This window comes from Zeus faber, assembly GCF_960531495.2.
Source record: "Zeus faber genome assembly, chromosome: 15".
NCBI classification, from domain to species: Eukaryota; Metazoa; Chordata; class Actinopteri; order Zeiformes; family Zeidae; genus Zeus; species Zeus faber.
This window is the reverse complement of record NC_137194.1, coordinates 10,412,879-10,440,128: the sequence shown is the minus strand read 5'-3', so window position 1 is coordinate 10,440,128 and position 27,250 is coordinate 10,412,879. Positions and strand designations below refer to the sequence as shown.

The 27,250-nt window shown below is 44.8% G+C and overlaps 2 protein-coding genes across 2 annotated transcripts; both read right to left on the bottom strand.

The window, feature by feature from the left end:
- Window positions 1-248: 248 nt before the first annotated feature.
- Window positions 249-22,068, bottom strand: kcnc4 (potassium voltage-gated channel, Shaw-related subfamily, member 4; the record flags this gene model as incomplete). Its single annotated transcript, XM_080015692.1, has 4 exons — window positions 249-457; window positions 3,242-3,433; window positions 4,362-5,298; window positions 21,427-22,068. 4 exons carry the CDS (start codon window positions 22,066-22,068, stop codon window positions 390-392), a joined length of 1,839 nt encoding a protein of 612 aa, XP_079871818.1. The 3' UTR covers window positions 249-389.
- A 2,612-nt stretch (window positions 22,069-24,680) lies between these two features.
- hspa1b (heat shock protein family A (Hsp70) member 1B) lies at window positions 24,681-26,588 on the bottom strand (the record flags this gene model as incomplete). Its single annotated transcript, XM_080014588.1, is given in 3 exon segments — window positions 24,681-25,121; window positions 25,124-26,447; window positions 26,449-26,588. Coding segments are annotated over 3 exon segments (1,905 nt in total).
- Window positions 26,589-27,250: the final 662 nt, after the last annotated feature.

Below are 27,250 nucleotides of genomic sequence, written 5' to 3'. Positions count from 1 at the left end.
CGTGACAGCGATACGTCATAGTCGAAAACAGTGAAATGAAATCCAAACTTACAGAGTGAGTTTAGACCCTATGAAGCTGAGACACATCACTAAATGATATGCTGTGTTTTCTGTTGTTTTTAATGTACATTACACAATGCTTGATCATGCAATACATGCAACATGCCTTGAGACACACAGATGAGTGTAGATATGTCCATGAAGCATCGATTCTCTACCACATGGTTTTGGATTGCGTGATTATGGGAATGAAAGCATGTTCCAAAAAATAGAAAACAAAAAAAAAAAAAAACGACCCCCTCCACGGTTCTTTCGTCAGGGCGAGCGAGGGGAAGAGAGGAAAAGCTCGACCCCCTGGGTGCAACATGAGTTCACGTCTCTTCTCTTCATCAGGTGAGAGTGGTGACCTCTGGCTGGGCGTAGTTTCCTGTGGCGGCGAGGATGTCTTTACAGCTCTCTGTGATGGGGACAAACAGAGCGCCAGAACTTAAGGTATATATAATACGTCATTTTTCATTCGCTTGTTGTGCAAATTGTGTTAACGCTGTTGATCAATGCCTTGCAGTTGTCCCGATGGCCGCTGAGATTTAGAGCTCTCTGAACAGGCTGTGCACACTGGACTCTGTTTCGGAGGCAGCACCTCTCGCCCCCAGACCCGTCAACCTCCACTCGTGCTCCCACGCCATGAACTGCAACGCTTATATCCTCAAATAGGTCTAATTTCAGTTTTAGCATCACGGAGGAACATTCAGCGGCCAAACAACTGAGCTGCCAGACCCCTCTGCTGCGAATGTGAAGAAGCCTCGCGGAGGAGGAGGAGCGTCAGGTTTTGCAATGTTGGTGTAATTCCTTTGACTTCCTTTTGACTTCCCGTGAGTAATTTGTCCAATGTTTGTGATTGCGCTATTAAGATGATTGAAGTTGAAATTGATGAAATCCAGCGTATTATACACAGAAACACACCGGGAATTCACATAGTGCTGGTTTCTGGGACACACTGCAATGCTCTCTGGCAGCTTGCCCCTGATTCCACCAAAACACAGAGATATTCAAGAAGGCGACTGCGGATCAGAGCTCCAGAGGTCAACAAAAGCCTTTAGACTTGACCACCCATGCTGCTAATGGATCCCTATCAATGCCATTCACCTACAAGAGTCATTTGGGAATGTGGAAACCCACTCTTGCTCTCTTGCTATCCCTGCCTCTGCTCTCTTGTTTGTCTTAGGTCTGCTTGCATCCTCCTCTTAGATGGTTTGCCACTCCATTATACACCCTTCATAAGGAAACGAGCAGTGATCGTCAAGATGATGCCTCTTCGTCTTCCCCCGTGCATATTAATGGTGACAGAGGAGTCTTAAAAGCTCTGGACTTCTTGTCACAGCCTCCATCACTTCATCCACACCACCTTATTGCTTCTGCTAGGCACGCATTTCCTGGCACCGATAACCATCTAAGTGTTTTAAGCCCTGCTCCATACATCTGTTTTCCCCCCACGGTTTCCTGCCATATAGCCCTCCTAACATATTACATACAGCACACCCTGCCTACATCCTGTGCAGTCCAGGGTTTTAGTCCACATCCCCTGTTGTGTGGAAGCCACCAACGATTTTCACCGAAACATATTTTCCAGATCTTCAGAAAAAGCAGCTTGTTCACAAGGTTTTATCGAAAACCGTTTCAAGAAACGATCCAGGCACAACGTGATTAAGACACATAAAGACAAGTCCCACCGTATGATGCCGGGGGATCACTGAAATCCGACCCGGCGATTGTTTGACTGTTAGGAAGTTGGAATAGGCTGTGTGACCCCGAAGAAGGGAAATAAGTCGGTGAGGGATAACGACGGATGGGTGAAACGTAAATATTCTTCCGTCATAGACAGGACCGGACCCCCTGTGTGCACGCCAGCGTTGGTCATAATGGTGGAGCCACGTTCCGAGAGTTTTGGGTGCCGCTTTCCCAGCGGGGTTCGGCAAACACACGCCTCCCCTGTCGGGTTCAGATCGACTCGGCGCAGTATGGATTGTCGGCAATGCGAGGAACCCGCGGAGGGAATCACCTGCTTCAGCCCTCACCACCCATTCTAGCGCCCGCCCCCTTCTCACAAGCCAGATGACTGACTTTTTTTTTTTTTTGCCAGCCCGCAAAGAGAGGCCATCAGCACACACCCATTTCCGAAATCACACTGACGAGGCTTTTAAGTGACACACTGAAATATCGTTTCCTTTTAACAGCCTTTTGGAAACAGGTGCAAGAACGCTTCCACTGCCTCGGCGCCTCCGTGGCTCCGTGGCTTCCTTTCTCGCGTGACGAACCGCACCCGCAGCTTTTAGGGACAAACCGCGTCTTGACACCGTTTCGGCGTTAAATGGTTTCACGTTTCATCGGCCCTCCCTTCAGATTCATATCTTAAAAGGTTTGACGAAATAACGAATCGGCGGCGGCGCAAAATGACAGGCGCGGCAAGTTTACTGTATACTGTATCCTGAGTTCAGAGAAGCATCGTTTTTGCACAACCCGAGCGACCAAATGATCCGAGAGTCGCTGGAGAACCTACAAGAAATAAATGACATTCCCGAGAGCAGACAAGTAGACAGATGATGCTGTTCGTGCAACAAAACATTTTAATATGTTTTTTCTCAGAGCTGACGGATGAACAATCACCGAAATGGAGTCTTTTCTCCCGGCTATCCCAGATTATATCAATAGCCCTGAGGACGTTCCGTTTTCCTTAATATTGTAGTTCATTCAAACTGTCAAATGTTAATGTCAGAATAGATATCCTCTAGGTAAGATTTTGGTCTTATCATTGTGAAGGAGTCACTGTAGATGTTGTCTTAAAGGCTCAATTAAAGAACATTGATGCAACTTTCGGAACTTTATAGATGGTGCTCACCGACGCCTCCACCTGCTTGGTCATACTATCCACATTACTCAGCAATCTTCCTCAAATATTTGTCGAGTGTTCATATCATAAAAAAGCACAAATCATAAGCACCTTAATTAGGTGTCTGTCAAAAAATGTTATGATATTTGATTTTGAAAATTTCATTTAAATATTTTTTTTATTCTATTTTATTATTATTTTGAATCTCCCTTTTTCGGTTAAGCTTTTTATTTTGTAACGCTCACGGTCTGTACTGAAGGGCACCAAACCTCACCACAAGAGATTCCTTGTTCATGTAAATGTACCCGGCGAAAATAGAAAAACGATTCCGACTCCGATTCCGATGCGTCGTACCAGTTCGGATGGTGGGCTCTCCGGGGCAGGAGAAGTCTCCGGTGGTAAGCAGCAGGCACGTGACCTCCTTCTTGGCCTTGTCGCGTGTTCTGGAGCAGCGCAGCGACCACTTCTCGCTGGGCGACAGCGGCTGGGTCAGGCTGCAGCCCTCCTCCTCCGAGAGGGCCACGGTCGCTCCGTTCTGTTTGGAGTCTGACAAGATGGGGGAAAAAAAAAAAAAAAGCAGCAACGGAAATGTCAAAGCTTTTACTGAGCTTCCCTCGGGGGGGTTGAGAAAGGTAGAGGCACATTGAATGAAAAAAATATATTTCTGTGATGAAATCCAATTTGACAGCAATCTAGCGGTGTAATTGGATCACGGTGTGTTGTTGTAATATACGACGGCCTCCTGTGTCAGGAACACAGGGAAAAAGCTTGAGGAAGGATAACAGTAGAAATGTGCTGGTTATTGAGCTCACAATTACAGCACCCATGGGATTGGGTTAAATACTTTTGGAAAAAAAATAATCTGCAAAAACAAACAAATATATATATAGTTATGTACAATATTGCAAATGTAATATTGTTTTTTTGTCGCTGAGTCATAAGGAGATGAGATAAAAATTGAAAATCCCGGTTTCTTTTTGTTTTTTTTAACTGTTTTGGATTTTTAGCATGGCCCACATTGTTAGTCGAAGACTGTTGACTTGTAATTTCTTTTGGAATTAGATTAGGGTTAGGGTTAAGGCTAGGGTTAGGGTTAGATTCGATTGCGGAAACTATTTAGAATGACAAGGCAGGAATCCATAAATCCAGTTTATACTCGTTGGTTAAAACAAAAGGTTGACTTGAGCGACAGCATTGAAACAAGTAAAAGAAAACCTAAATCGTAAAGTTTGTTAATTTCATTGAACTTCAGAAAATAACTTTCCTTTGAGTTTTCTTTAGTTCAGAATAATGACGGCTAACATTGTTTTAAGCACAGAAGTACGTTCTCATTAGTGTTCCATTTTAGTACTCTTCCATGAATGTCAACAGTAATCCTTAACTAACCATTGACTTCATCAATATATAAAGTGTATAAATAAAATGTTGCAAAATGGATATAATTATAATACACACCACGAGAGAAGAGTCTAACCTGAGCGGTTCCTGCAGACGCTCTCCTCCACAGCCAGGGGACATGTGTCACTCTGCGTACTGTCTCTGTGGGAGTTTGTGTCTGACTTTCCAAACGACACCGAGTCCGTGGGTACGTCCGGGTTCGGGTTGTGCTTCTTCTTCTTCTTCGGCAGCTTCTGCTTGGCCATGGCGAGCGAGTAGTACATTCCAAAGTTATTGACGATGACGGGCACAGGCATGGCGATGGTCAACACACCGGCCAGTGCGCACAGGGCCCCCACCATCATGCCCAGCCAGGTCTTGGGGTACATGTCGCCGTAGCCCAGCGTCGTCATGGTGACCACCGCCCACCAGAAGCTGATGGGGATGTTCTTGAAGTGGGTGTGATTGGCCATCGTGGGGTCGTCGGGTTGGGCTCCGATGCGCTCGGCGTAGTAGATCATGGTGGCGAAGATGAGCACCCCGAGGGCCAGGAAGATGATGAGCAGGAGGAACTCGTTGACGCTGGCCCTCAGCGTGTGGCCAAGCACGCGCAGACCCACAAAGTGCCGCGTCAGCTTGAAGATCCGCAGGATCCGCACAAAGCGCACCACGCGGAGGAAGCCCAGCACGTCTGTGGCGGCTTTGTACGGTAAACCGCTCAGGCCCATTTCTAGGTAAAACGGCAAAATGGCCACAAAGTCGATGATGTTGAGCATGTTCTTGATGAACACCACCTTGTCCGGGCAGCAGACGACACGCACCAGGAACTCAAAGGTGAACCAGATGACACATACGCCCTCCACGAGGGTCAGTATCGGCTTGGTCACTATCTCCCATGTCTGGATTTGCACGGTGGTATTACCCTTAACCACCAACTCTGTCCGGTTGTGTAGGTCGTTGAAAGCCTCGTGGGTCTCCAGGCAGAAGGTGGTGATGGAAACCAGGATGAAGAAAAGGGAGGCGAACGCTACTCCCTGGAAGAGACGGACAAACAAAGACAGACCGTAAGTGGACACAAGCAATAGAGACCTGTAACAAGCGCGTCCTCGCCCACATCGGGGCTCCTTGCAAAATGTATTTAGCTGTCAGGAGAACAATCCGTTGCACTGACTGGCCGCCAAAGCTCTTGTTTCCAGATAAGCAATTTGTCTCAGAGAAAGCAGAGGTTCTTAGGGAAAATAGTGCTATTTCAAATCAATTACAGCGACGCACACACTAAATGAATCATGGTGTGTGGCAAAATGCAATTCCATTAAGTCCACCCATCAAACGCTGTGCCGCTCACAGACAGAGGGAATTGCTCACGGTGTGCACTGACTAACTAAACAGGAGAAAATAAATCTCCATATTTCTTTCAAATTAAGGACAAACAAAAACATGTTACATATAGATCAAAAAGGAAAACCTAGCCTCCACTTTCTGAAGGCCACCACTCATGGTGTTGGCATTTTTGTTATTTTTTTTAATGGCACTTCCTGCCGCAATGCATTGATTCAGCATCACCGCCATATGATATACCGTATATATATACTCTTAGTTTTGCCAACCAATAGATGTAGAGCAATTATCCTGGGAAGTAGAGGGCGGAGCAAGGACAAAAAGTATTGGTCCAGATTATTTTAGTTTTAGCTTAAAAAACAGTCCTCACGAGGAATATATACAAGTAAGAGTTTCAAGTACCCGGACTAGACGGCAGATAAATATGTGTTGGTCTACAGCCTACGTAGGGAGACCCTTCCTAGTGTTCGTGTGACTTGAGCTGCCAGGTGATGATATAACTAATATTATATTGGAATATAAATTATATTATATACCTGTCCTGCTGGACAGAAACTGGCCTCTGGTGATGGATAAGTCACTAGGCCTGGCCCCTCATGTCACACTGACAGGCAGCGACATCTCCCCAAAAAGCCTATTGATCAGCATGCCGGTTGATAAGGTACTTATCTCCCCTCTGGGCCCCGTAACCCTGAGCCTTGTTATTGAGCTATAAGACGCAGAGTGGCAGGATGAGGAGGCGTCACAGGATCAGTACAGAGACAGATAACACGACACACACGCACACACGCCCCCCTGGACATGTCCGGGGAGTCCAATGAGATGGAACGATTTAATACATTTTAATAAAAAACAATCATTAAGTATTAAATGTCGATTTGGGGTGAATTCGCAAAAGGATTGGGCGTCTACTGCTACTACCGAGTCGGCTGCGTTGGCTCCGCCCACCCTCTCTGGTGGACCAAGCGCCGCGTGGTGATGGATAACGCTTCACCGGGTGAGACTGCGCCGCTTGTGACTTGAATGCACGGCGGGAAAGTCGCCAGGGACACCCGGTGGCGAATACTGCAAATGCAAGGGCTTTCATCAGTGGGCCATCGTCTCAACCCCCCTTTGTGTTACCTCATTCGGCGATGGATAGTGATTTAACAGACATTTATTTAAATTAAAATCTCTGAGATTGGCACTTTAATGTATCGTTGTCTTTTCAAAGGAAGGGACAATGTCTCGCTTTGTTCCACTGCGCTTCCATTTTCGCCACTACTTTCTTAAAATATTAAAAGGGGCTCCTTCTACCAACTGGTTTCTAAAAGATTACTGTTTCTTTTATTTTATAAACCAACACCAGCTACTGCGTGGTGAGTGTGTGTGTGGACACAGAACGGCTCCGCTTGCACCGGAGTCTTCAAGACTGGAACCCAGGACGCTCTTTGAAGACCTTCACGACGCATGGATCTTGACCTATCGCCTAAGACCTGACACGACCTAGCACAGCTAAGCGGGATCAAAACGAAGAACCGTCTCTAAATGACACTATAACCTTTCCAAAGCGTGGTCGAGCGAAGCCAGTGCAAAGGAAAGCCCTCCAAGTGCCCGCATAGGAAAGCCCAGGGATAAAAGCAGAGCTGTGGTCCAGTGGGGAACAAGCAAAGACCGACCCATTCACACACCTTCACCATCGCCTGCACCTTCAAAATCAACTTTCCGATCGGAGAACGGGTTTACAAAATCTGCACGAATTGAAAATGGGGGTACGAGAGAGAATGAAGACGGACTGGAGTGCACACAGAGTCAACATCCAGTCAAAGGACTAAACTGTGGAACCCCCATCAGATTAATCCTCACAGTTATCTATAGGAAACAATATGTTGTTCCCTAGGTGCAACGATCAGTGAAATCAATGATAAAATCCCCGAGATAATATTAGTGTCTGATCACGTTGTTTAATTGCTCGACAGGCTTGCCCAGCACAAGATTCTGTCATTTACTAGTCGTCCCCTGCCGTCAGCGGAGCGAGGAATAGAGAAGTTCTCACGGCTTTCCGCAACCTTCATTTCAAAAGGACTGAGTTTCATTCATAATTGTTATCTGTTCTGGGGACGCAAAACAAGTTTCAAACGTAATGGCCTTTGTCCATATGTCTGTTTATGACCACTGTACCGTTACTGTATTGTACTGGTTTATTCCCTGATATTATTTGACCATAAACGGGAACATGAAAGAAACCGCAGCTCAAATAATGGTTCCCAGGTGCAACAGCAGAACTGAAGCTCTCAGAGCTCATAAAGGAACTTAAGCCAACTGCTCAGCACATTACATTTTTGATAATTTCAATAACAATCCAATTGACACATTGAACAAAGTGGCCTCTCTCAAGGTCAAAAAGAGAAAAAAAAGAAAATCTAACCCTAAGTGGAAAATCATCACCATAGGCAAATACTTCTGTTCGGGAGCAGCGAGGGATCACGTGAAAGGAAATGGGGAAAATCCATTGACCAACTGCTTAAACCAAGCCTCGATTTCAAAAATGTGAGGAATTTGCAACGTTTTCTTGAAAACAATATGACAACTATAAGGCGGATTTCAATCATAATTTCACTCATCGACCTTATAAAAGGCAAGCATCCATGAGGACATTTACTACTATTTCTGTTGCAGAAATGGCTGCAAAAGATATGTAATAGAGAGTGAATCTTCCACCTGCTCTCTTCATACTTTACTTCATTACTCTATCCTCTACTTTATTTTTTCTTGAAAAGGCTGTCGCAAACTCTTCTCTGAGACGGGGTTTTTTTTCCGTGACGCTTTCAAAAACTGCTGTGAAATCACTGTTGAATAAGTACCTGGAGGCCCATACCAGATCTTTCGCTTTGAAGTGAGGTACTCGAAAAAGCAGATTCAGATCAGATTTTCAACTTCAGGGCCATACTGCTCTCACTAAATGGTCAATGATTTAAGACTTCGCACTGACGCCAACAAGAATTCAATTTGAGTTATTGCACTTCTACACTATCAACCTAAACATCCTCATAGATCTTCTTGAGAACTGGGTTGGTGTGTCTGAATGTGCCCTTGAATTGCTGCAGAACGTACGTGGCAGGCAGGTCGTTTTTCACCCGTCTTAGAGATCATGTATCAGAGAAACATGATATCACTTCTGGCGTTGCACAGGGGAACTGCCTCGGGCCCTTGATTTTCTCACTTTACATGCTTCTATTAGGTAATATGATCAGAGAACATAATGTCAATTTATTTTGAGAATTATTTGAGAATTTGGGTAGTTCAAGACTACAAATTCAAGTGAAACAATGATTGAAAACCATTTGCTGAGGAGTGGACGTGATCCTCCCAGGCCTAAATTGATGACGCAAAATTGAAATTCAGTTGAATATTCCCTTTTTATTTTGCTCGTTGATTGATGCATGTATTAATGTAAAACCCTTTGAGAACATGTTATGTATGAAAGGTGGTATAACAATAAAGGTTATTATTATTATTATTCTAATTATTATTATTCTAATTATTATTATTATTATTATTATCATTATTAATATTATTATTATTATCATATCCAATTAAAATAGTGAGTCAACGTACTGCCTTCTGGCAGGTTCCTGGCTCTTAAAATCATCTGGCATTAACCCAATCTAGCACAATAGCCACATCAGTGTGTTTTTCTTGACATTGTGTGCGAGCTAAAACATGACCTGTCCTTTGTGTTTACTATAGCCTGGACAAATTGTAATGCCTCTCCAAACCTACTCATCTTCCAGCTGGTTAAATATGTACCTGTGTGATGAATGCACTTATCAACCATTTATTTCTGACAGCAATCCCACAAATCACTTTACTCTATAGTATTTGGTTCTATAGTCAGAAAAACAAATAAAGCATTGTGTCCGGTTATACCCATGACCGCACCCAGACATTGCAGCGCAAGTGATGATCTCATAATCCCACAATCATCATCTCAAATATTAATGACTAAATGATGAAATTAAAATGGCCAACATAATATATGTTGTTTTTAACTCATGACTGTTGTAACCACATAATGATCCATGGTTCCAATAAAATGTCCACATTTCTTTATTTGTCCGTTCAAATATCCACTATCATAATTACCTATAGGTACCAGAGAAATGCTTTAAGGTCCTGCACCATAACAACCTTATGCAGCTCCATGAGGGACAATTCCAAACCGCTGTGGGGATCATGCGGCCTTTGTTATACACCAACACCCAGAGGATCGACGTCCCATGGGCCTTTGAGGGCAACACACGAGTCACGGGACGAGAAGGAAAAGCCTAGAAGCCTTAACAACGTCCCGTGAGACCCGGAGATTTAGAAACTGTCACCCCGGACACCAGCGAGTTACCTCGGTCACGGTTTGACACCCAGTATTGTTATGGACCAGAGATACAAATGGCATCGCCACGTGCTGCTGTGTCCGCAGCGTGTGGTAGAGGAGCGCTCGTAGTGTTCTCATATGTTGTTATATACTGTATGAAATTTTCACATGAATCAAGAAATTAACACTTCAAAGGCGTTGTCATTCTCGAGCACGGTGCAGGCGGGAAATGCATCCGCCAGTGGATAATCTTTCTTTACCGCCTCACCACTATTCCACCTCAGCTAACATGCACACGCACACAATCAAGAGCAAACATTGCAACTGCACTGTGAGAGTCATTACATTTTTGTGTCAACCAAAGCAACAACAAATTATCCCTTACCCCCTGATCCTCGACTCTGAATTCATTTTTATTTTAATCACTTGCTTTAATTGATGATAAATTTATGCACAAAATTAAATTATGTACTTGAGTGACCTTTGTCTGGTTTCAACAGGCTTCATTCACACAAATTAATTAGGTTGCTCTGGGTGTCGGACCACAACCTCGCTTGGGCTCTCTCACACACATGCACACATAATGCCCCAATAAAATGCACTCTTGTGCACCCCCCCCCCACACACACACACACACCACTCCCCACCACCACACACACACACACACACACACACACACACACATACACACACACACACGCCCACCCCCCCCCAACACACACACACACACAAATGTTTTCATTCCATTCTTCTCATCTATAATTTCCTACCCAGGAGCAATGCAGACAATGGAGACAGATATACAGCTGGTGCCAGATAATTAAGAGCGTCCTGACGAATAAACAAAGTATTTTGAGGTGGGATGATGTGACGACCACATCTGTCTATCAGCACCGGCCAAAGGAAGCCGGTGCAGCCTGTTGCAGCCGCTCATTATATCCATTTAGTGAAACAGTCGATCAGAAAGGGCACGTCGTGTCAGTGCGGTCCTCACCAAATAACTGTGTTTGTTGCAGGAGGTTAAATAAGGTGATTTACACGTACAATGAGCTGGATGTGACGATATAGCTTTGCATTACATTAGGTAATTTAGCACAACGCTTTCGTCCAAGGCGACATATGCACTGAGAACATTTAACAAACCGACTGTACCATCACCATCATTCACAGCAAAGCGAGAGGCAAAAATATTGAATGGAGGTTATGTTCAAGCACAGCCAACTAGGAGCTGTCATTATAGTTCCCAGTATAATATTTACCTATTTTTATTCAATGCATTTTGCTTGTGTGCTTTTTTATTGTTACTTTTTGCTTGCATTTAAATGTAATGTATTAATCTAAAGCACTTTGAGTTGCACGTTGTGTATGGAAGGTGTTATAAAAGTAATGGATATTATTAATTATTATTATTATTATTATTACCTTATGAATGTGGTGTATTGGATGATAGATACAATTGGACGGTACCACCAATGGTATTAGTAAGTGCTCTACACCACAGGTGAGACAGAAAGAGACATTTTAGCATTGAGCAAGTGTTAGAAAGGCAATAGAAGAAAGGGTTTACCCGGAGATTGGACGCTCCAAAGCCATTTGCCTTCTCGAACAGAAGAGTTGGACATGAATATTATTACATGACACATAATAAAAAAAAAACACGGAAAGCTGCAGAACATCCCTGACAACATACTCTGAGAAAAGGGGGGGGGGGGGGTTGTAATATTGTGGGCTGTGAAAATATTCAAATTGAGTCTGGTGAGCGTTTTGACAGTGTTACAGCTGAAAGAACTCAAAATAACTCACAACCACTGCACAATTGATCACAGATTTGCAAATGCTGAATGTAAGAATCGAATGTGACTAGAACAATAGATTGTAGCGTGATTAAATAATATTGCTCATCAAATGAGCTATACAAAATGGAATTTTGGAAATGGAAGTACTTTTATTTCTTTTTTAATGACGTCACTCATCATGGGTCTTTTAGAGTGCAACGACTATACACAGGATGACAAAACCTGATAATATCAGGACTTTCACTTACAAAACATCCTGTTGCTTTTTTTCCAGACTCAAAATTTACCAAAACGCAAATCATGCTATTGAACAATGGATCCTTGAATGATAGTGTGAGTGTTTCCTTTGTATTTATTCTGATCTATCCCAGAGAAATAAGAAGTCACGTGTGCATGTCAGACAGGCCTTATTCAGACCTTGCCATTTGCAGTGATAAGTCCATCAAGCCTCTCCGTCTCTCTCTCCTTTGGACGTTATTTGCTATACAGTCGAGCACGAACATTATGATTTTAGGAGCTTGGGATAAAAAAAAAAACAGCTTACGAGCATGTCACTCTCGTTTTTTAACAGCATTAATTCCGAGCGGTGTGACGTCGAATAAAGTTGTTTTTATTTGGTTCTTAGAGCTACAGAATGCTAAACGATCCAAACCATTAGAACATTACCTATCAGTCTGAGACTTCATTGATTGTTAAAAGTATTCATGACCAAGAGGAGGTAGATTCCACCGCGGTGTGGCTGAGACCTCGGCCTCACCCCTGGAAACAAGACATTACGATCGCACCTCGTTTTTGTTTGACATAAACACACTGCGACAGTTAACCAGTCACAACCAATAAAAAGGTGAATCCCCGAGCGCCGCTGCGCTGATGTGAATGGTGAACCCGCCAGGTTCATGCAGTGTTGGGTTTATTCAAACGCCAAATGGTTTATTCAAGACCTAAACAGAGCCAGCTATCTGCACACCATCTCCCCCCGGGGCATTCTGGGAAGGACGTCTGAGTTCACATGAAGACGTTCTGCTCTGGATAAAAAAAGGTACATAGCAGTAAACTAATAATAACCCTGTCCCTGTACCTGTGCGTGTCTGGGGGTAATTGTGTTGTGTATGTAGGGCTGGGTGGGTGGGTCATTAAAAAAATATATATATACATATATATATATATATATATATATATAAACACACACATATACACACACAGTATATATGCATACTAGTACTGAAACATCTAAGTTAAGTTTAATACCAGTTTCTTAATGATACTTGTATCAATACCAGTTCATTTGACCAGACCAGACCAGACTGCTTTAAAATAAACTATGCAATATGATATATTGCAATAACACTGAAATAAGTTAGACAAACCACTCCGTATGTTCATTGTGGGGTATACAATTATTAATCACATACAGAAACCCACTATAATCATATTTATATTTATATTGCATCCTAACTGCCACTTACGGCCTCTCACAGCCTCCTTTATTGATGTTTTTCTATCCACTTTTTTAGTTTGTGTAGACTGTTAAGCCTTTTTGATTTATGTTACTCGTATGTGCTACAATGCACCAACTATTACCGACGCAAATTCCTTGTATATGAAAACGTACCTGGCCCAATAAACAGATTCTGATTCTAAAATAAAAATGTAAAAATATCAGTGAACATATCAGATTACAACTTTCATCACCGCACAAACCTTTACTTCTATTCTTGCCGACACTGAAGCAATGAACTACTTTGGTATCTAAATTGTCGTCAAATTAAACCGATATTTTCAATGCTCAGTCTTAACCATGCAATTCGATTGATAACTATAGAATTCCTACGCCCCACCATAGCTGTGTGTGTGTGTGTGTGTGTGTGTGTGTGTGTGTGTGTGTGTGTGTGTGTGTGTGTGTGTGTGTGTGTGTGTGTGTGTGTGTGTGTCTTGCAGTGGTCTTTACAGATGCATTTGTCTGGCTGTGTGGCGATCCTCGGTGTGTTGTACTGGAGGTGCCACCGTGTCTGTATCTCATGACTATGTGCCTCTGCTTTTGCCGTTAACCCTTGCTGCCTCAAAAAGGTGTGTCAGTATATTGATGGCCGGAGAAACCCGGACACCACCACTTACACTATATCACTATACACTATACACTATATCAGCATGTATTTATGCTGCTATTAGTAAATATATGGCTCATATGATTTGTTTTCTGTGTTTCTTTTTTTATGACTTAAAATGACCAAAGTGCATAAATAATATTGTACATTATATTGTTTATATATAAAGTACATCATATTGTGTATATATATATAATGATATAAAAACAGATAATGTAAGCACTGTCACAATATAGGAACTGCTGCAACTGCATAACATAAACAACTACCTATTAGCGCCAACGCTCTACCTGATCAAACATTTGATAATGAGACAATGTAAACACTGGGACCACAAGGGAATAAAAACAAAACAGGGAAGGTCGGCGGGTGCCAGGCTACCGACGACCCCCGCGGCCCCCGGAGGGGACGGATGTCTGGGACCAGCTGGAAAAACCAGGACCTGAGACAGGGAGCTGGCAGGGCACCACTGGGGAGCAGCAGCTGAGGGCCTGATCAGAGTCATAACCTGCAGCTGTTTGGCATCGCAGCGTGTTACGCATGCGGGGAAACAGCGCTTTGTGGACGGCACGCCACGGCACGGGGCTTTTTCGCTGGACCAACAGCCGCCAAATGTTCAAACCGACTTAAATGTTCACTGGAGGGAAGAGGAATTAGTCCGACGGCTCAGTCTAGTTTTACTGCTCGGTCAGCAGATGGACTTCACCTGGGTTTTTAATGGGTCCTTGCATTAAAACACTTGGAGAGTCTAGATCAAGTCATCCAAATACCCGAGGGCCGCTGGCCAGGTTCTCTTCCCCTTCTCCTGCATTGAACAGCGAAAAACAAAGTGTCCTGTTGGTGGGGTTTTTTTCCTCCTTAGAATTGCCTAATAATAAAAATAGATATAATAATTACATAAATTAAATACATACATTCAAAATATAAGCTTTTTTTTATATAAAGCTATGTTTTATTCAATTATATTCCATTCAGTTGAATATTCTAAACACATGAAATAAGCTTGTGTGGATTAATTAAGCATTTCGTTTTTTTTTAATTTTCTGCCCAGATTTTGGCCAGAATATATTATAAACATTAAATTTTCTCACGGGCCGTGTGTGGCTGCCGGGCCTGCGGTTTGAGACATTTGGTCTAGATATCTCTAACTCAGTTAAATTTGAACTTCATAGAATTAATTGCTAACAGAAGGAGTGATTCTTATGAACTGCAACATTGGAAAAGTTCTCATACAGAACTCTTCATTAGCCACAGTGTGTTCATGGAACCAGAAATGAGGAAATCTGAGGTAAAAAAATATTAATAATAAAAAACTGAGACGTTCTCAGCATTAAAATATAGCTCTAACAACTCTGTATGATATTAAAACCAACATTACGAGACGAGACTTTGTTAAGACACCGATTCAACAGGGAGACATCACACTGATGTCAGCCAACAATCGATAAAGAACAGCTTACGTCAAAAACAAATGCCCTTTTTCTGACGTACATGTCACAACGGCTCAATCCCTCGGCCACGAAAAAGCGATTGATGCGCATCCCATAAACAGGAAGCAGAGGGCGAACTTTTACATTTCGTTGACGTCAAGTGACTCGCTGTGGGTAATTCCGGTCCGTCAGACAACGCACGCAGAGGTGCAAGACTTTCTTTATCCTCCCTCCACCGCATCTGTTGATCTCACAGCGAGGGGGAACCAATTTATTTCCAGCAAACAACTAGGACCAGGGGAAAACAAACAAACATAATTACACGGGATTTACAAAGCCCCTCTATCCTGAGATCGCAGAGCGGCGGTCCAGCAGCCTTCCACCCAAAAAGCAGCGCGCCGCCGACTACGTGTGAGAAATCACGTCCAATGGGGGAACGGGACGGGAAGCAGATCAGCAGGGGTTGATTCCGGTAGGAACTGGGATGGTGGAAGGCACAAATAGGTTCCCACCCGGGCCCCGGTAATTTAATTTGAAGAAGACAAGAGGATAAATCTCATAATTAACACTGGATTAAATGTTCTATCCTTCTGATGCAGCTGCCTGTGCAGTGTGTTACCCGGTTTTCTTCTCCACCAACAGAGAGATGATAATATACCGAAATCACATCTTTGTAATGCAGCGCCTTTGAGAACGTAAACAATAATAATAATACTAATAATTAAAATCCAAGAGCCAATAAAGGAGGTTTAACAGAGAGCTCCGCCGCTGTACGGTAAATTCTACCTCCTCATTACTCCTCATAGATGAAGAAGAATCCTAAATAGCCAAGTTGGAAGATCGGAGGTTCTAAATGATGGGTTTGCTATTTTTAAACCCAGGCCTTAGGTCTTGGTTCCCATCATTTATTTATATAATTCACCAGACTCCCTTCACTATTGATAATCCTACCACTGTCCTCCTTCACCTTGAATGAAGAATTTACAGGTTTTTTTGGACTGCATTTAAGCCCAATGAGAAGCTGCAACAGAGTGGTCAATTTCTACATAGTACAGCGTTCAATGACATTGTGCTATGAATAATTATAAACAATGGGAACCGCTATTTTAATACACCGATCAGCCACAACATTAAAACCACCACTAGTAACCACTCATTTTGTGTAGCCTCCCCTCGTGCCTCCAAAACAGCTCTGACTTGCGAGGCATGGACTCCACAAGACCTCTGAAGGTGTCCTGTGGTATCTGGCACCAAGACGTTAGCAGCAGATCCTTTAAGTCCTGGAAGTTGCCCCCATGGATCGGGCTTGTTATTCCAGCACATCCCACAGATGCTCCATCGGATCGGAGCCTAACCCCGGCCATCCACATGATGTAGACGAAAACGTGATTCATCAGACCAGGCCACCTCCTTCCATTGCTCCATGGTCCAGTTCTGATGCTCACATTAGCATTGTGGATGCTTTGGTGGACAGGGGTCAGCATGGGCACTAAGACAGGTCTGCAGCTACACAGCCCCATACACAGCAAACTGTGATGCACTGTGTTCTGACACCTTTCTATCGTAGCAGCATTAACTGTTTCAGCAATTTGTGCTAAAGTAGCTCTTCTGTGGGATCAGACCACACTTTGCTCCCCACGCACATCAATGAGCCTTGGGCTCCCATGACCCCATAGCTGGTTCACCGGTTGTCCTTGCTTGGGCCACTTTTGGTAGGTACTAACCACTGCATACCAGGAACACCCCACAAGACCTGCCGTTTTGGAGATGCTCTGACCCAGTCGTCTATCGTCATAATTTGGTCCTTGTCAAAGTGGCTCAGATACTTACGCTTGACCATTTTTCCTGCTTCCAACACATCAAGTTCAACAACTGACTGTTCACTTGCTTCCTAATATATCCCACCCCTTGACGAGCGAGATGAGCAATCTTATTAACTTTACCTGTCGGTGGTTTTAATGTTGTGGCCGGTGTAAGGCCTGGGTTGAAAAATAGCTCATTTATCATTTCAAATATTTGAATACGTTCCCCATAGGCTTTAGTTCGAGCTACTCTGATTGCCAGAGGTGGTTTATATGTTACTATTCCATAATCTTACAGGTTTTGTTCTAAAATGACAAATACTACAGGTTTCTTTATGCTCCCTATGGCAAATTGATTTGGTGTTCCTTCCCTGGGAGCAAAACAAAAAGGGCACCTTATTTCCTGTGACCGGGAAGAGGGGTGCCCGTTGCCCGCCACCAAGAGCACTGCAAAGCCCATTATATCAACTGTGATTAATTAGACGAGACCTTAGCGCTAATGAAATGTAGCGTGGGGGATGATTGTTTCAAGTGCTTGAAATTAGAATGCCTTGTTTAGTCGCCGAGAAGCAACGGGTTCTCTATGCATCTACATACTGTAAGCAGCCTACGGTACAATTTGATTACATATTAAGAGTCCCAATAGTTTTGTCACTTCATTGCATTCTCACTGGATTAAAGTTTGGCAATACCAAGACACTTACCCCCTGTGTTATGGCTGTAAGTGTTCTTATTATATTCACTCATCTCTTATAAACTCTCAGGCCCAAGAGAAAGGCACCCTCTGCCTCCAGTGTGGACTCTCTAGCCACTGATGTGCTTTTTAAGACAACCTCTGTCCCTTGTTAATATCCGAGTGGATATGGTGCAAATGATGGACCGTGGCTTTTAAGAATCACATTACGTGGGATGGGCTTCGAGGCTCTTTGAAAATAAAAAGGCCATAAAGGTAACGTGAGTATCTGAAAATGCACTCTGCATCCTTTTAGGATGCACATATCGAACACACATACATACATGAAAGAGCCGGACAGGAAGTAGAATAAAACCCAACGGTAATTTCATGGAGTTTCGGGGTCGGAGGTGCCGTCAAACTATTCCGTGAATGCGGGCCGGTGAAGCCCTTTGAGGATGGAAGTGATATCAACCTTATTAAACGTTGGCATACCAAACATTCAAATTCACCAGTCATTCATTATCATTAATCATAGTGAGAAATGTTGACGACAAGGATGATCAACAAGTAGGCACAGCTAGAGTGGCCATCACTACCACGGCTTCTAAAACTCATTCTCTTAGTTTATACCTGCTAATGCCACGAGGAAATGCAGCTAAAATCAGCCGATTCAAGAAGCTTTCCGACTGCATGGCCTCGTCTGTAAGCGCCTTTCTCACTGGCACTGAAAGGCGTAAATCCACTGGCAATGTTCCGCACTGGCATCGTGTGGGGAAGGGATCCGGTGTCGATGTTCCGTAAGAGTCGTTTCGTGAATTTCCTCACTCTCGACCTAGTATCATTTTTTGGGGAAAATGCCGGTACGGCTGTGAATGGAAGTGTGTGCGAATGGAAGCAGTATCATTTCCGTAAACTAGGGGTCGAGCCGAATCCAAGTAAAGCACAAATAGTGGGTTTTTGTGAATATTTATTTTGTACAAATATTAGGACGGGGGGCTCTCTCAGCGAAGGGAACTGAGTCCGTCCGGGAGGGGCCGCGAGACGGGGAGCGGAGCGCTGGTCGAAAAAAACCAAACCCATTCTTTTGCCTAGTCTCGCGCAGTATGGGACACCTCTCGTGCGAGCGAAACGTACTGTATCTGTAACAGTCATCGAGGTGGGAACAGACTCCCTACAGAACTTCACCCTGAAGGAGGACAACGTGGGAATGACTACCCACTGCCTTTGCCGGACGTTTTTTATCCGGCAATGTTACGGCTTCAACGTGGGAAAGGGGCTGTGGAGTGCACAAGGCGAATCAACTGCATGAATAGCTAAATAAAATGAATAGTGAGTACATCAGCTTCTCTCCCCCATCCTCTTTCTGACTAACTAGTACATGCCTGTTACCGACCGACTTGCGCACGACTTTTTAAGACATTTTAATGGCACAGTTTAACAAAATATCAACGATGGAGTCGTGTGTGATTCACAATGGAAGACCAAACTGCCGGTTAGTCATCCGCTGAGGAAAGTCACCCTCTGTGACTCAGTCACAGAGCCCTGAAGTCCCACCCCCGGCTGGCTCGCTGTTGATTGAAAGTTTATTAATATTACACGTGTTGCGTGTCGAAATTGCACAAAATTGACACTGCCCGTCCTTGGGTCTCCAGCAATGCACCCGCCGAGCGTGAAGTAGATCGTTTGTTGAGATAATCCAAGTTCATACAGACAGACAGACGAGAGATTCCTTCCTTCATAGATAGATGAACACTGTCGATCAGGGCGCAACCTTGCCTAACAACCTCCTGCGTGTCATCCGAGACCTACTTTCACATTTACCCCAATGAGCACTTAACTGCTTCTGTTGCACGGCCATTATCTGCTCAACACTTTGAAAGTCTTTCACTTGAAATGCTCCAGTATCCCATTAGACGTGAGGAAACTCACTTGCCGTGCACATGATGTTTGTACCACCACTGCAGTCGCTCAAGATTCAAACACAATGTCGAAGCACAGTATTTTAACTTGCTGAACGCTTTACTAATGAGAAAGTCGCCACTCCTTTTCAAAAGCGTAAACCTGTATTTTTTAGCAGGTTTTAAGGAGCGGCGATATCACATTCAGAACTACTTTCGCAATTGCTGTAGAAAGAAGCAGAAAGAAGAAACAGTCTTTATTTGTCACACAACACACCACACTACAACACATGCTTGCACACACACACACACACACACACACACACATGCACATGCTTTTGATGGTGGCCGGTGAAATGGTTCCTCTGCATTTGACCCATCCTGGCCTGTCCTTCCTCCATGGCCACAGCCATGAGCAGTGGGCAGCATACGTGGACGCGCCCGGGGACCAGGTGATAAGTGTACATCGCTGGTCAGACGATGATGTGTGCATGTTTTTGACGGGGGTCCTTGCCGACGTGAGGTGGAGGAAACCCCATGTGAGCATGGGGAGAACATGCAAACTCCACACAGAAAGGCTCCTATTTGGGAGATAACCCGCCGGAGCACGGTGCCAACAGCGCCCCAGGCGGGAAGTAGTCAATACAACGTGGGCTAAAGTAGGTTGTCAATATTAAGCGACGCAACTTCCTGTTTCTAGTCTCTCACGTGGACACGGATGCAACCAAAACAACTGATTGGCGGAACTGCAAGAGAGTCAATAAAACCGTCCAAAGTCTGATAAAATGCAACATTTGTGTTAGTCTGTGACTGTCTCATTAAATTGTGAGCTCCCCTTTGTAAAAATGTTTTTATTTTTTTTATTTTGTGCCGTTGGATTTAAGCATGAAGCTGCAGCTGAGTAGCCAGTCTCTTAGTAGTAAAGCGTTCGGCAATGTTGTGATGTTGTGATGTATGGTTAAGAATGATGGGGGCCAACATTTTGATAAGACCATGGTTGGAATATTGGAAACCTTATATTATTGCTTTGGATCGCCTGCAATTTTTTTGAGGACCCATAGGGGGCCTCGGACCTCCGTTTAGGGGACCCCAGGTCTAGACATACCTGGTTAGTTTACTTGAGACATGAGTTTCCAAAACCTTTTAATGGCCGCCCATAACAGGCTCTCACTTAGGATCCCCGCCCCCCCCCCAAAAACTTCGATATTTATATTTCACATGTATAGCTATCTGCCAATAATAAACTGCCGTGGTTTCATATTTAACTTAAACCGACTAATATATGTGCAGTGGGTAAAATATATATATATCGAAGTGCGTCAAATTAGAACAACATTTTAAAAATTAACAATTTTGCCCGGACCCCCTGCAATTCCTTCGAGGACACGTGGTCGGGGGCCGCGGACCCCAGTTTGGGAACCTCCTGCCTTGAGGACACCTGTTGATTTTGGCATCAGCGCGCGCGCCTTTTACGCACCAACGGCGAAAGTGCCAAAACAGTATCATGGCCTCATGTCAAAATGAAACGACTGTTGTTATATAATGTTATTATAATTACAATAATTGTTATAATTATAACCATAATAAAATAATAATAATAATAATTATTATTATTATTATTATTGTTCTTGTTGTTGTGATCATTAGTATAATAATTATTGTTGTTGTTGTTGTTGTTGTTGTTGTTGTTGTTGTTGTTGTTGTTGTTGTTGTTGTTTATTATTGTTATCATTATTGTTATTATTATTATTATTATACGGACTCACCCTGGCCGCCCTGGAGGAGTACGGGTCCTCGAACAGGGCCCAGATCTTGGGTTGCCAGACCTCGCAGCAGCCCCGGGACCGCTCCGGACAGTCCTCGATGCCGAACCTCCGGGGCAGGTCCCGGTCGTCGTCGGTGTCGTCCGGGTCCGGGGGCTCGAAGATGTCCAGCGCCTCCTCGGCGTCCCGGTGCTGCCGGTACGTCATCCAGCAGCACGGCTCCACGTCGGTCTCGTCGATGCCCCAGAAGGCCAGCTCCTCCTCGAACAGCGGGCCGCACACGTCCGCCGGGCAGTGCAGCTTCCCGGTCCGGTAGTAGTTCAGCACGTAGGCGAAGATGCCCGGGTGCCGGTCAAAGAAGAACTCCCCGCCCCCCGCGGGGAGGGCGACCGGGGCCGGGCTGGGCGCCGGGTTGTTCTCCGCGGAAGGGACCTGCGTGTCCGGGTCCGCCAGCCAGGCCAGGCGCGTGCCGGGCAGCGTCCGCAGCGTGCTCTTGTAGGTTTCGTGCCGCGTGCCGCCCACGTTGATGACGATCTTGTCCGAGTCCTCTCCCCGGGACATGTCCTCCTTCAGACATGACTTGGACGGAGGCTTGTTGCCCGACTTGCGCCCCCGGTAAGACGACACGCACACCGAGCTGATCATGTCGATTTATCCCAACCCCTCCTCAAATCTCCCCCTCTGGAGCGAAAACACCCGAAGGTGGAATGATTAGGTGCACTCTATATTAAGAGCCCGATCGTTGTAGCTGAGTCATTTATCCGCCAACTCCCCCCCCCCCCCCCCCCAAAAAAAAATAAAAATAAATGACCGATGGAGAGACGTCCAGCTCAGTGCGCACGGATTGATTTCAACAGTAAAAAAAAAAACAAAAAACAAACAAACAAAAAAAAAACACCTGTTTCACCGCAAACTCTCCACTCTGACGTCAACTGTGCAGGAAACGGGGTTAAAAAAAAATAGACCTAGGATAAAGAAAGGGGATGTTGTTTCATCATGTCTTTGCTTTAATATCTATGTTTGAAGAATGTCTTGTAAAAAAAAAACAAAAAAAAAACCGCAAAACTGGAAAAAAAAACAGCGCAACAGCCGCTCCTTTGGAGATGGGAACGGCTGTATCTCCTCGACAAACGCACTCAACTTTTGACCGAATCCTTTACCTGTTGTCCCGAGTCTGCGACCAAATGTTGTTTTTACTCCTCGTCCGTGCGTCCGACGTTTTCCCCAAACGCGCTCTGTCAAATCCACAACGAGCACAACTAAAGCCAATCAACTTTTTCTCCCGCCTCCACGCGAAACGCGATCGGACGCGCAGTTTAACCCCCCACCGACATATTCCATCGATTGCTGTCTGGAGGGTCTGATGGAGGGATGATGGAGGGTCTAATGGAGGGATGGAGGTCTGTTTTTCATCCGAGGATCTGTTGCTTCTCCACGAGTATCCTCCCTCCCTCGCTTCAGCCCTTAGCTTTAACTCTTTGGCTGCTGGCGAGGATTATTGAACCCCTCCCTCGAATGAAAAAAAGATCATATATATTATAAATAAATATATATTTATATGCAGTACATATATATTTATATATATATGAATATACAGTACATATATATTTATATATAAACAGTATATATATATTTATATATAAACAGTATATATATATATAAATATATTTATATGTAATATTTTTTTTACAAATTAATTTTATGGATTACGATACCTTTCATTAGAGGGAGTGTGTTCAGTAATCCTCACCAGCAGCCAAAGAGTTAAACCTATATATATATATATATACATATATATATATATATATATATATATATATATATATATATATATATATATATATATATATATATATACACATATATATATAATATACTTTCTTTACATTTAACTTTATAAGAAATAGTCATTCAATGCATGCAATTTGCATTATACATCCGCTCCTCTATATGCTGTATCCATTTTTGGTGGCGGGGTCCGCCTTTCCCGGAAAGAAGACGAGGCACGTGCAACAAGTGAAAGGCAGCTGTGGTGATTTCGATAAAGCAGCAGTAGCTGGTTGTGGTGAGTCAGCTGTGGATTTGGATGAACATTCACAAAATAGAACGTCACCCACAGACTTGTAGTGCAGTGCACCCACAGCACAGACCAGTTCATAGATTTGAATTTAAAATGGAGACAATTGACCCATGAGGTTCCTGTAAGAAATCAACATTACAGTTGTGGAATTACTATTTGGTGTTGGCTGGTTTGGATATGCTTTCGAGTTGGGAGGGTGGATTAATTAAAACAAACACAATAATAATAATCCATTCTCAAAATGTGATGGAAAAACATAAATAGGCTTTAGGGAAGCGCATAAACAAAACGTGACGGTACTGATTTAAACTACCACAGATTTATATGTGCATAATAACAACAATCCATATAAATCCATATAACTATTATAATTACATCTGCTTTAAAAAAAAAGACCTCCAGTTCTCCCACAACAAAACAGAGAAATGTTTAAATCGAGGAGTCAAACTCAGTATTGATATCAGACGATTGAGGAAAAAAATTCTGAATATGTATTAATGTACATCAATATCTTTATTAATAGCCTCAGCCCGGTTAACGGAATGGGGTGCGTCTATTCGTGGTTTACTGCAGTTCTTTACAGATATTGTACTCGTTTTAGGGGGAAGGTTGGGGAACAGTAGTGCACAGATAAAGACTGCCACCCAGTGGGCCGTCTAGCTCCCAGACTTAGACACCAATAAATGTGTTTGATAAAATTAATAAATGACAACTAATTAACTAACAGATGGTGATAAATATCGGAAGTAAGCCTTCTATGGATTTTTTAAGAAGTTAAAATTATCCATATTTTACAGCTTAATTTAATAAACGTAGCCTGTTTGATTGCTTCCCGTGTGTAATACCTCTTTAAGTTATCTTTTTTTTTTTCCTTCTATGCCTTTTTTTTTTTCTTTCATTGTTTCTGGTGCAAATGCAAAATGTCCACACAAGCTTTAAAATATCTTAAAATATGTCAGAGGTTTGTGGGAAGCCTCTGTAAACGTAACTATGAAATGTCAAAATGAGCGTCATAAGAGACGACTCGGAAAAGATGGCGTAATGTCCGATGTTTTTATCAACAGAAATGAATCAGAAGAAGAAAAACAGCCACATTAGAAGAATAACTATAATCAACAGTCATACCATCCTTTTTCCTGAACATGACGTTTGAGTTTGGTCGAAACCATTTTGCCTCTTAGTCCACCTCCCCAATGGTGGAGCTGGCCCCGTCCCGGGGGCCGCGCCCCCCGGCAAGGCGCGCCCCCTGGTGCAGTTTAGAAACGATGGGATGGCACACCTTCTCCAGCTGCTTCTGCTGGTGCCCATACTCCTCTTTCTCGGCCAGCTGGTTCGTCTCCAGCCAGGCGATCGCCTGGTTGCACTTTTCCACAACCGTCCTTTTATCCTCCTCACTGATCTTCCCTCTCAAACACTCTTCCTCCGCGCTGCTCTTCGTGTTGTAGGCGTACGACTCCAGCGAGTTCTTTGCCGCTATACGCTCCCTCTGGACGTCGTCGGCGGCCTTGTACGTCTCGGCGTCTCGGACCATCCGCTCTATCTCCTCTTTGCTCAGGCGACCCTTGTCGTTTGTGATCGTCATCTTGTTCTCTTTGCCGGTGCGTTTGTCCACCGCCGACTCACATTTAAAATGCCGTTGGCGTCGATGTCGAAGGTCACCTCCACCTGCGGCAGGCCCCTCGGGGCGGGAGGGATCCCCGTGAGGTCAAACTTGCCCAGGAGGTTGTTGTCCTTGGTCATCGCCCGCTCGCCCTCATACACCTGAATCAGCACCCCTGGCTGGTTGTCCGAGTACGTGGAGAACATCTGGGTCTGCTTGGTGGGGATGGTGGTGTTGCGTTCAATCAGGGCTGTCATGACTCCGCCCGCCGTCTCGATCCCCAGCGACAAGGGAGCCACTTCCAGCAGTAGCAGGTAGTGAACGTTGTCCGAGGTGTCCCCCGTGAGGATGGCGGCCTGGGCCGCGGCTCCGTAGGCCACCGCCTCGTCCGGGTTGATGCTCTTGTTCAGCTCCCTGCCGTTAAAAAAGTCTTCCAGCAGCTTCTGGATTTTGGGGATTCGCGTTGAGCCGCCAACGAGAACAATGTCATTTATTTGACCCTTGTCCAGCTTGGCGTCTCGCAGGGACTTCTCGACCTCCTCCAGTGTCCCCCGGAAGAGCTCGGAGTTGAGCTCCTCAAAGCGGGCCCTCGCAATGGAGGTGTAGAAGTCGACTCCCTCAAACAGGGAGTCGATCTCGATGCTCGCCTGGGAGCTGGAGGACAGGGTCCTCTTGGTGCGCTCGCAAGCGGTGCGCAGCCTCCTCACCGCCCTCTTGCTTTGGCTGACGTCCTTCTTGTGCTTCCTCTCGAACTCCTCCACAAAGTGGTTCACCATGCGGTTGTCGAAGTCTTCCCCGCCCAGGTGCGTGTCTCCGGCGGTGGCCTTCACCTCGAAGATGCCGTCCTCGATGGTCAGGATGGAGACGTCGAAGGTGCCCCTGCCGAGGTCAAAGATGAGAACATTCCGCTCTCCTCTTTTGCCTTTGTCCAGTCCGTAGGCGATGGCGGCTGCGGTCGGCTCGTTAATGATCCTCAGAACGCTGAGTCCGGAGATCACCCCGGCGTCCTTGGTGGCCTGCCTCTGGGAATCGTTGAAGTAAGCCGGAACGGTGATGACGGCGTCTGACACCCTCTGCCCGAGGTAGGCCTCGGCGATCTCCTTCATTTTCACCAGGACCATGGAGGAGATCTCCTCCGGGTAGAAAGCCTTGCTCTCTCCCTTGTACTCCACCTGGACTTTGGGCTTCCCGCCATCGCTGATCACCTCAAAAGGCCAGAGCTTCATGTCGGACTGCACGACGGGGTCGTCAAACTTCCTGCCGATGAGGCGTTTGGCGTCAAAGATGGTGTTGGTGGGGTTCATGGCCACCTGGTTCTTGGCGGCGTCCCCGATGAGCCTCTCTGTCGGTGAAGGCCACGTAGCTCGGGGTGGTCCTGTTGCCTTGGTCGTTGGCAATTATTTCCACTTTGCCATGCTGGAACACGCCCACACAGGAATAGGTGGTGCCCAGATCAATGCCGATGGATGTTCCCTTTGCTGACATCTCGGTCGATGTTCCTAGAAAATGTAGAAAAGACGGCACGCACTCACTCGAATTCAACAAAAAAGATATATATTGATGGGATGACAAACAAAATCTATTTTATCGCAGAACTCTCTAAAATGTTCCTGACCGGCGTCTTTACAACCATCATGAACCTGAACAGCACCATCATAGACACGTCGTAACTTACGGCGGAACTTTGTAAATCGGCGTCTGTTTGTTCACGAAACGCCCGTACCAAATGAAAGGTGTCGATGCTTACTTCAAGTTAAAAGCCCTTTTAGCCCTTTTCGAGTGTGCGTGGAATCCCAAGCCGAATCGCCTCCGGTAGTTTCTCCCCCGCCTCGGCTCTCGCCTCCTTGAGTTGGGGGTGGTTCTTACGAGGAGAAAAAAAGTCGCGCCTGCACCAACTCGGGGCCACGGTTTATATGGACAAACCCTGGTTTCTAGAAGGCTCCCAGCTCCTCAGCGACTCAGCCGGTGACATTACAGCAGGTGAGGCCGGGGGCCCAGTGAACGTTCCGGAGAGAGCCAGAGAGGAGCCTTGACACCAGGCCAACGCAGAGCTGTCGCTGCTGCAGTTCGGGGAACGTGGCAGAAAGGGCGTGATGAATGTGCGCCGCAAACCCGGAATAATACATTTGAACAATCTAATCTAATCC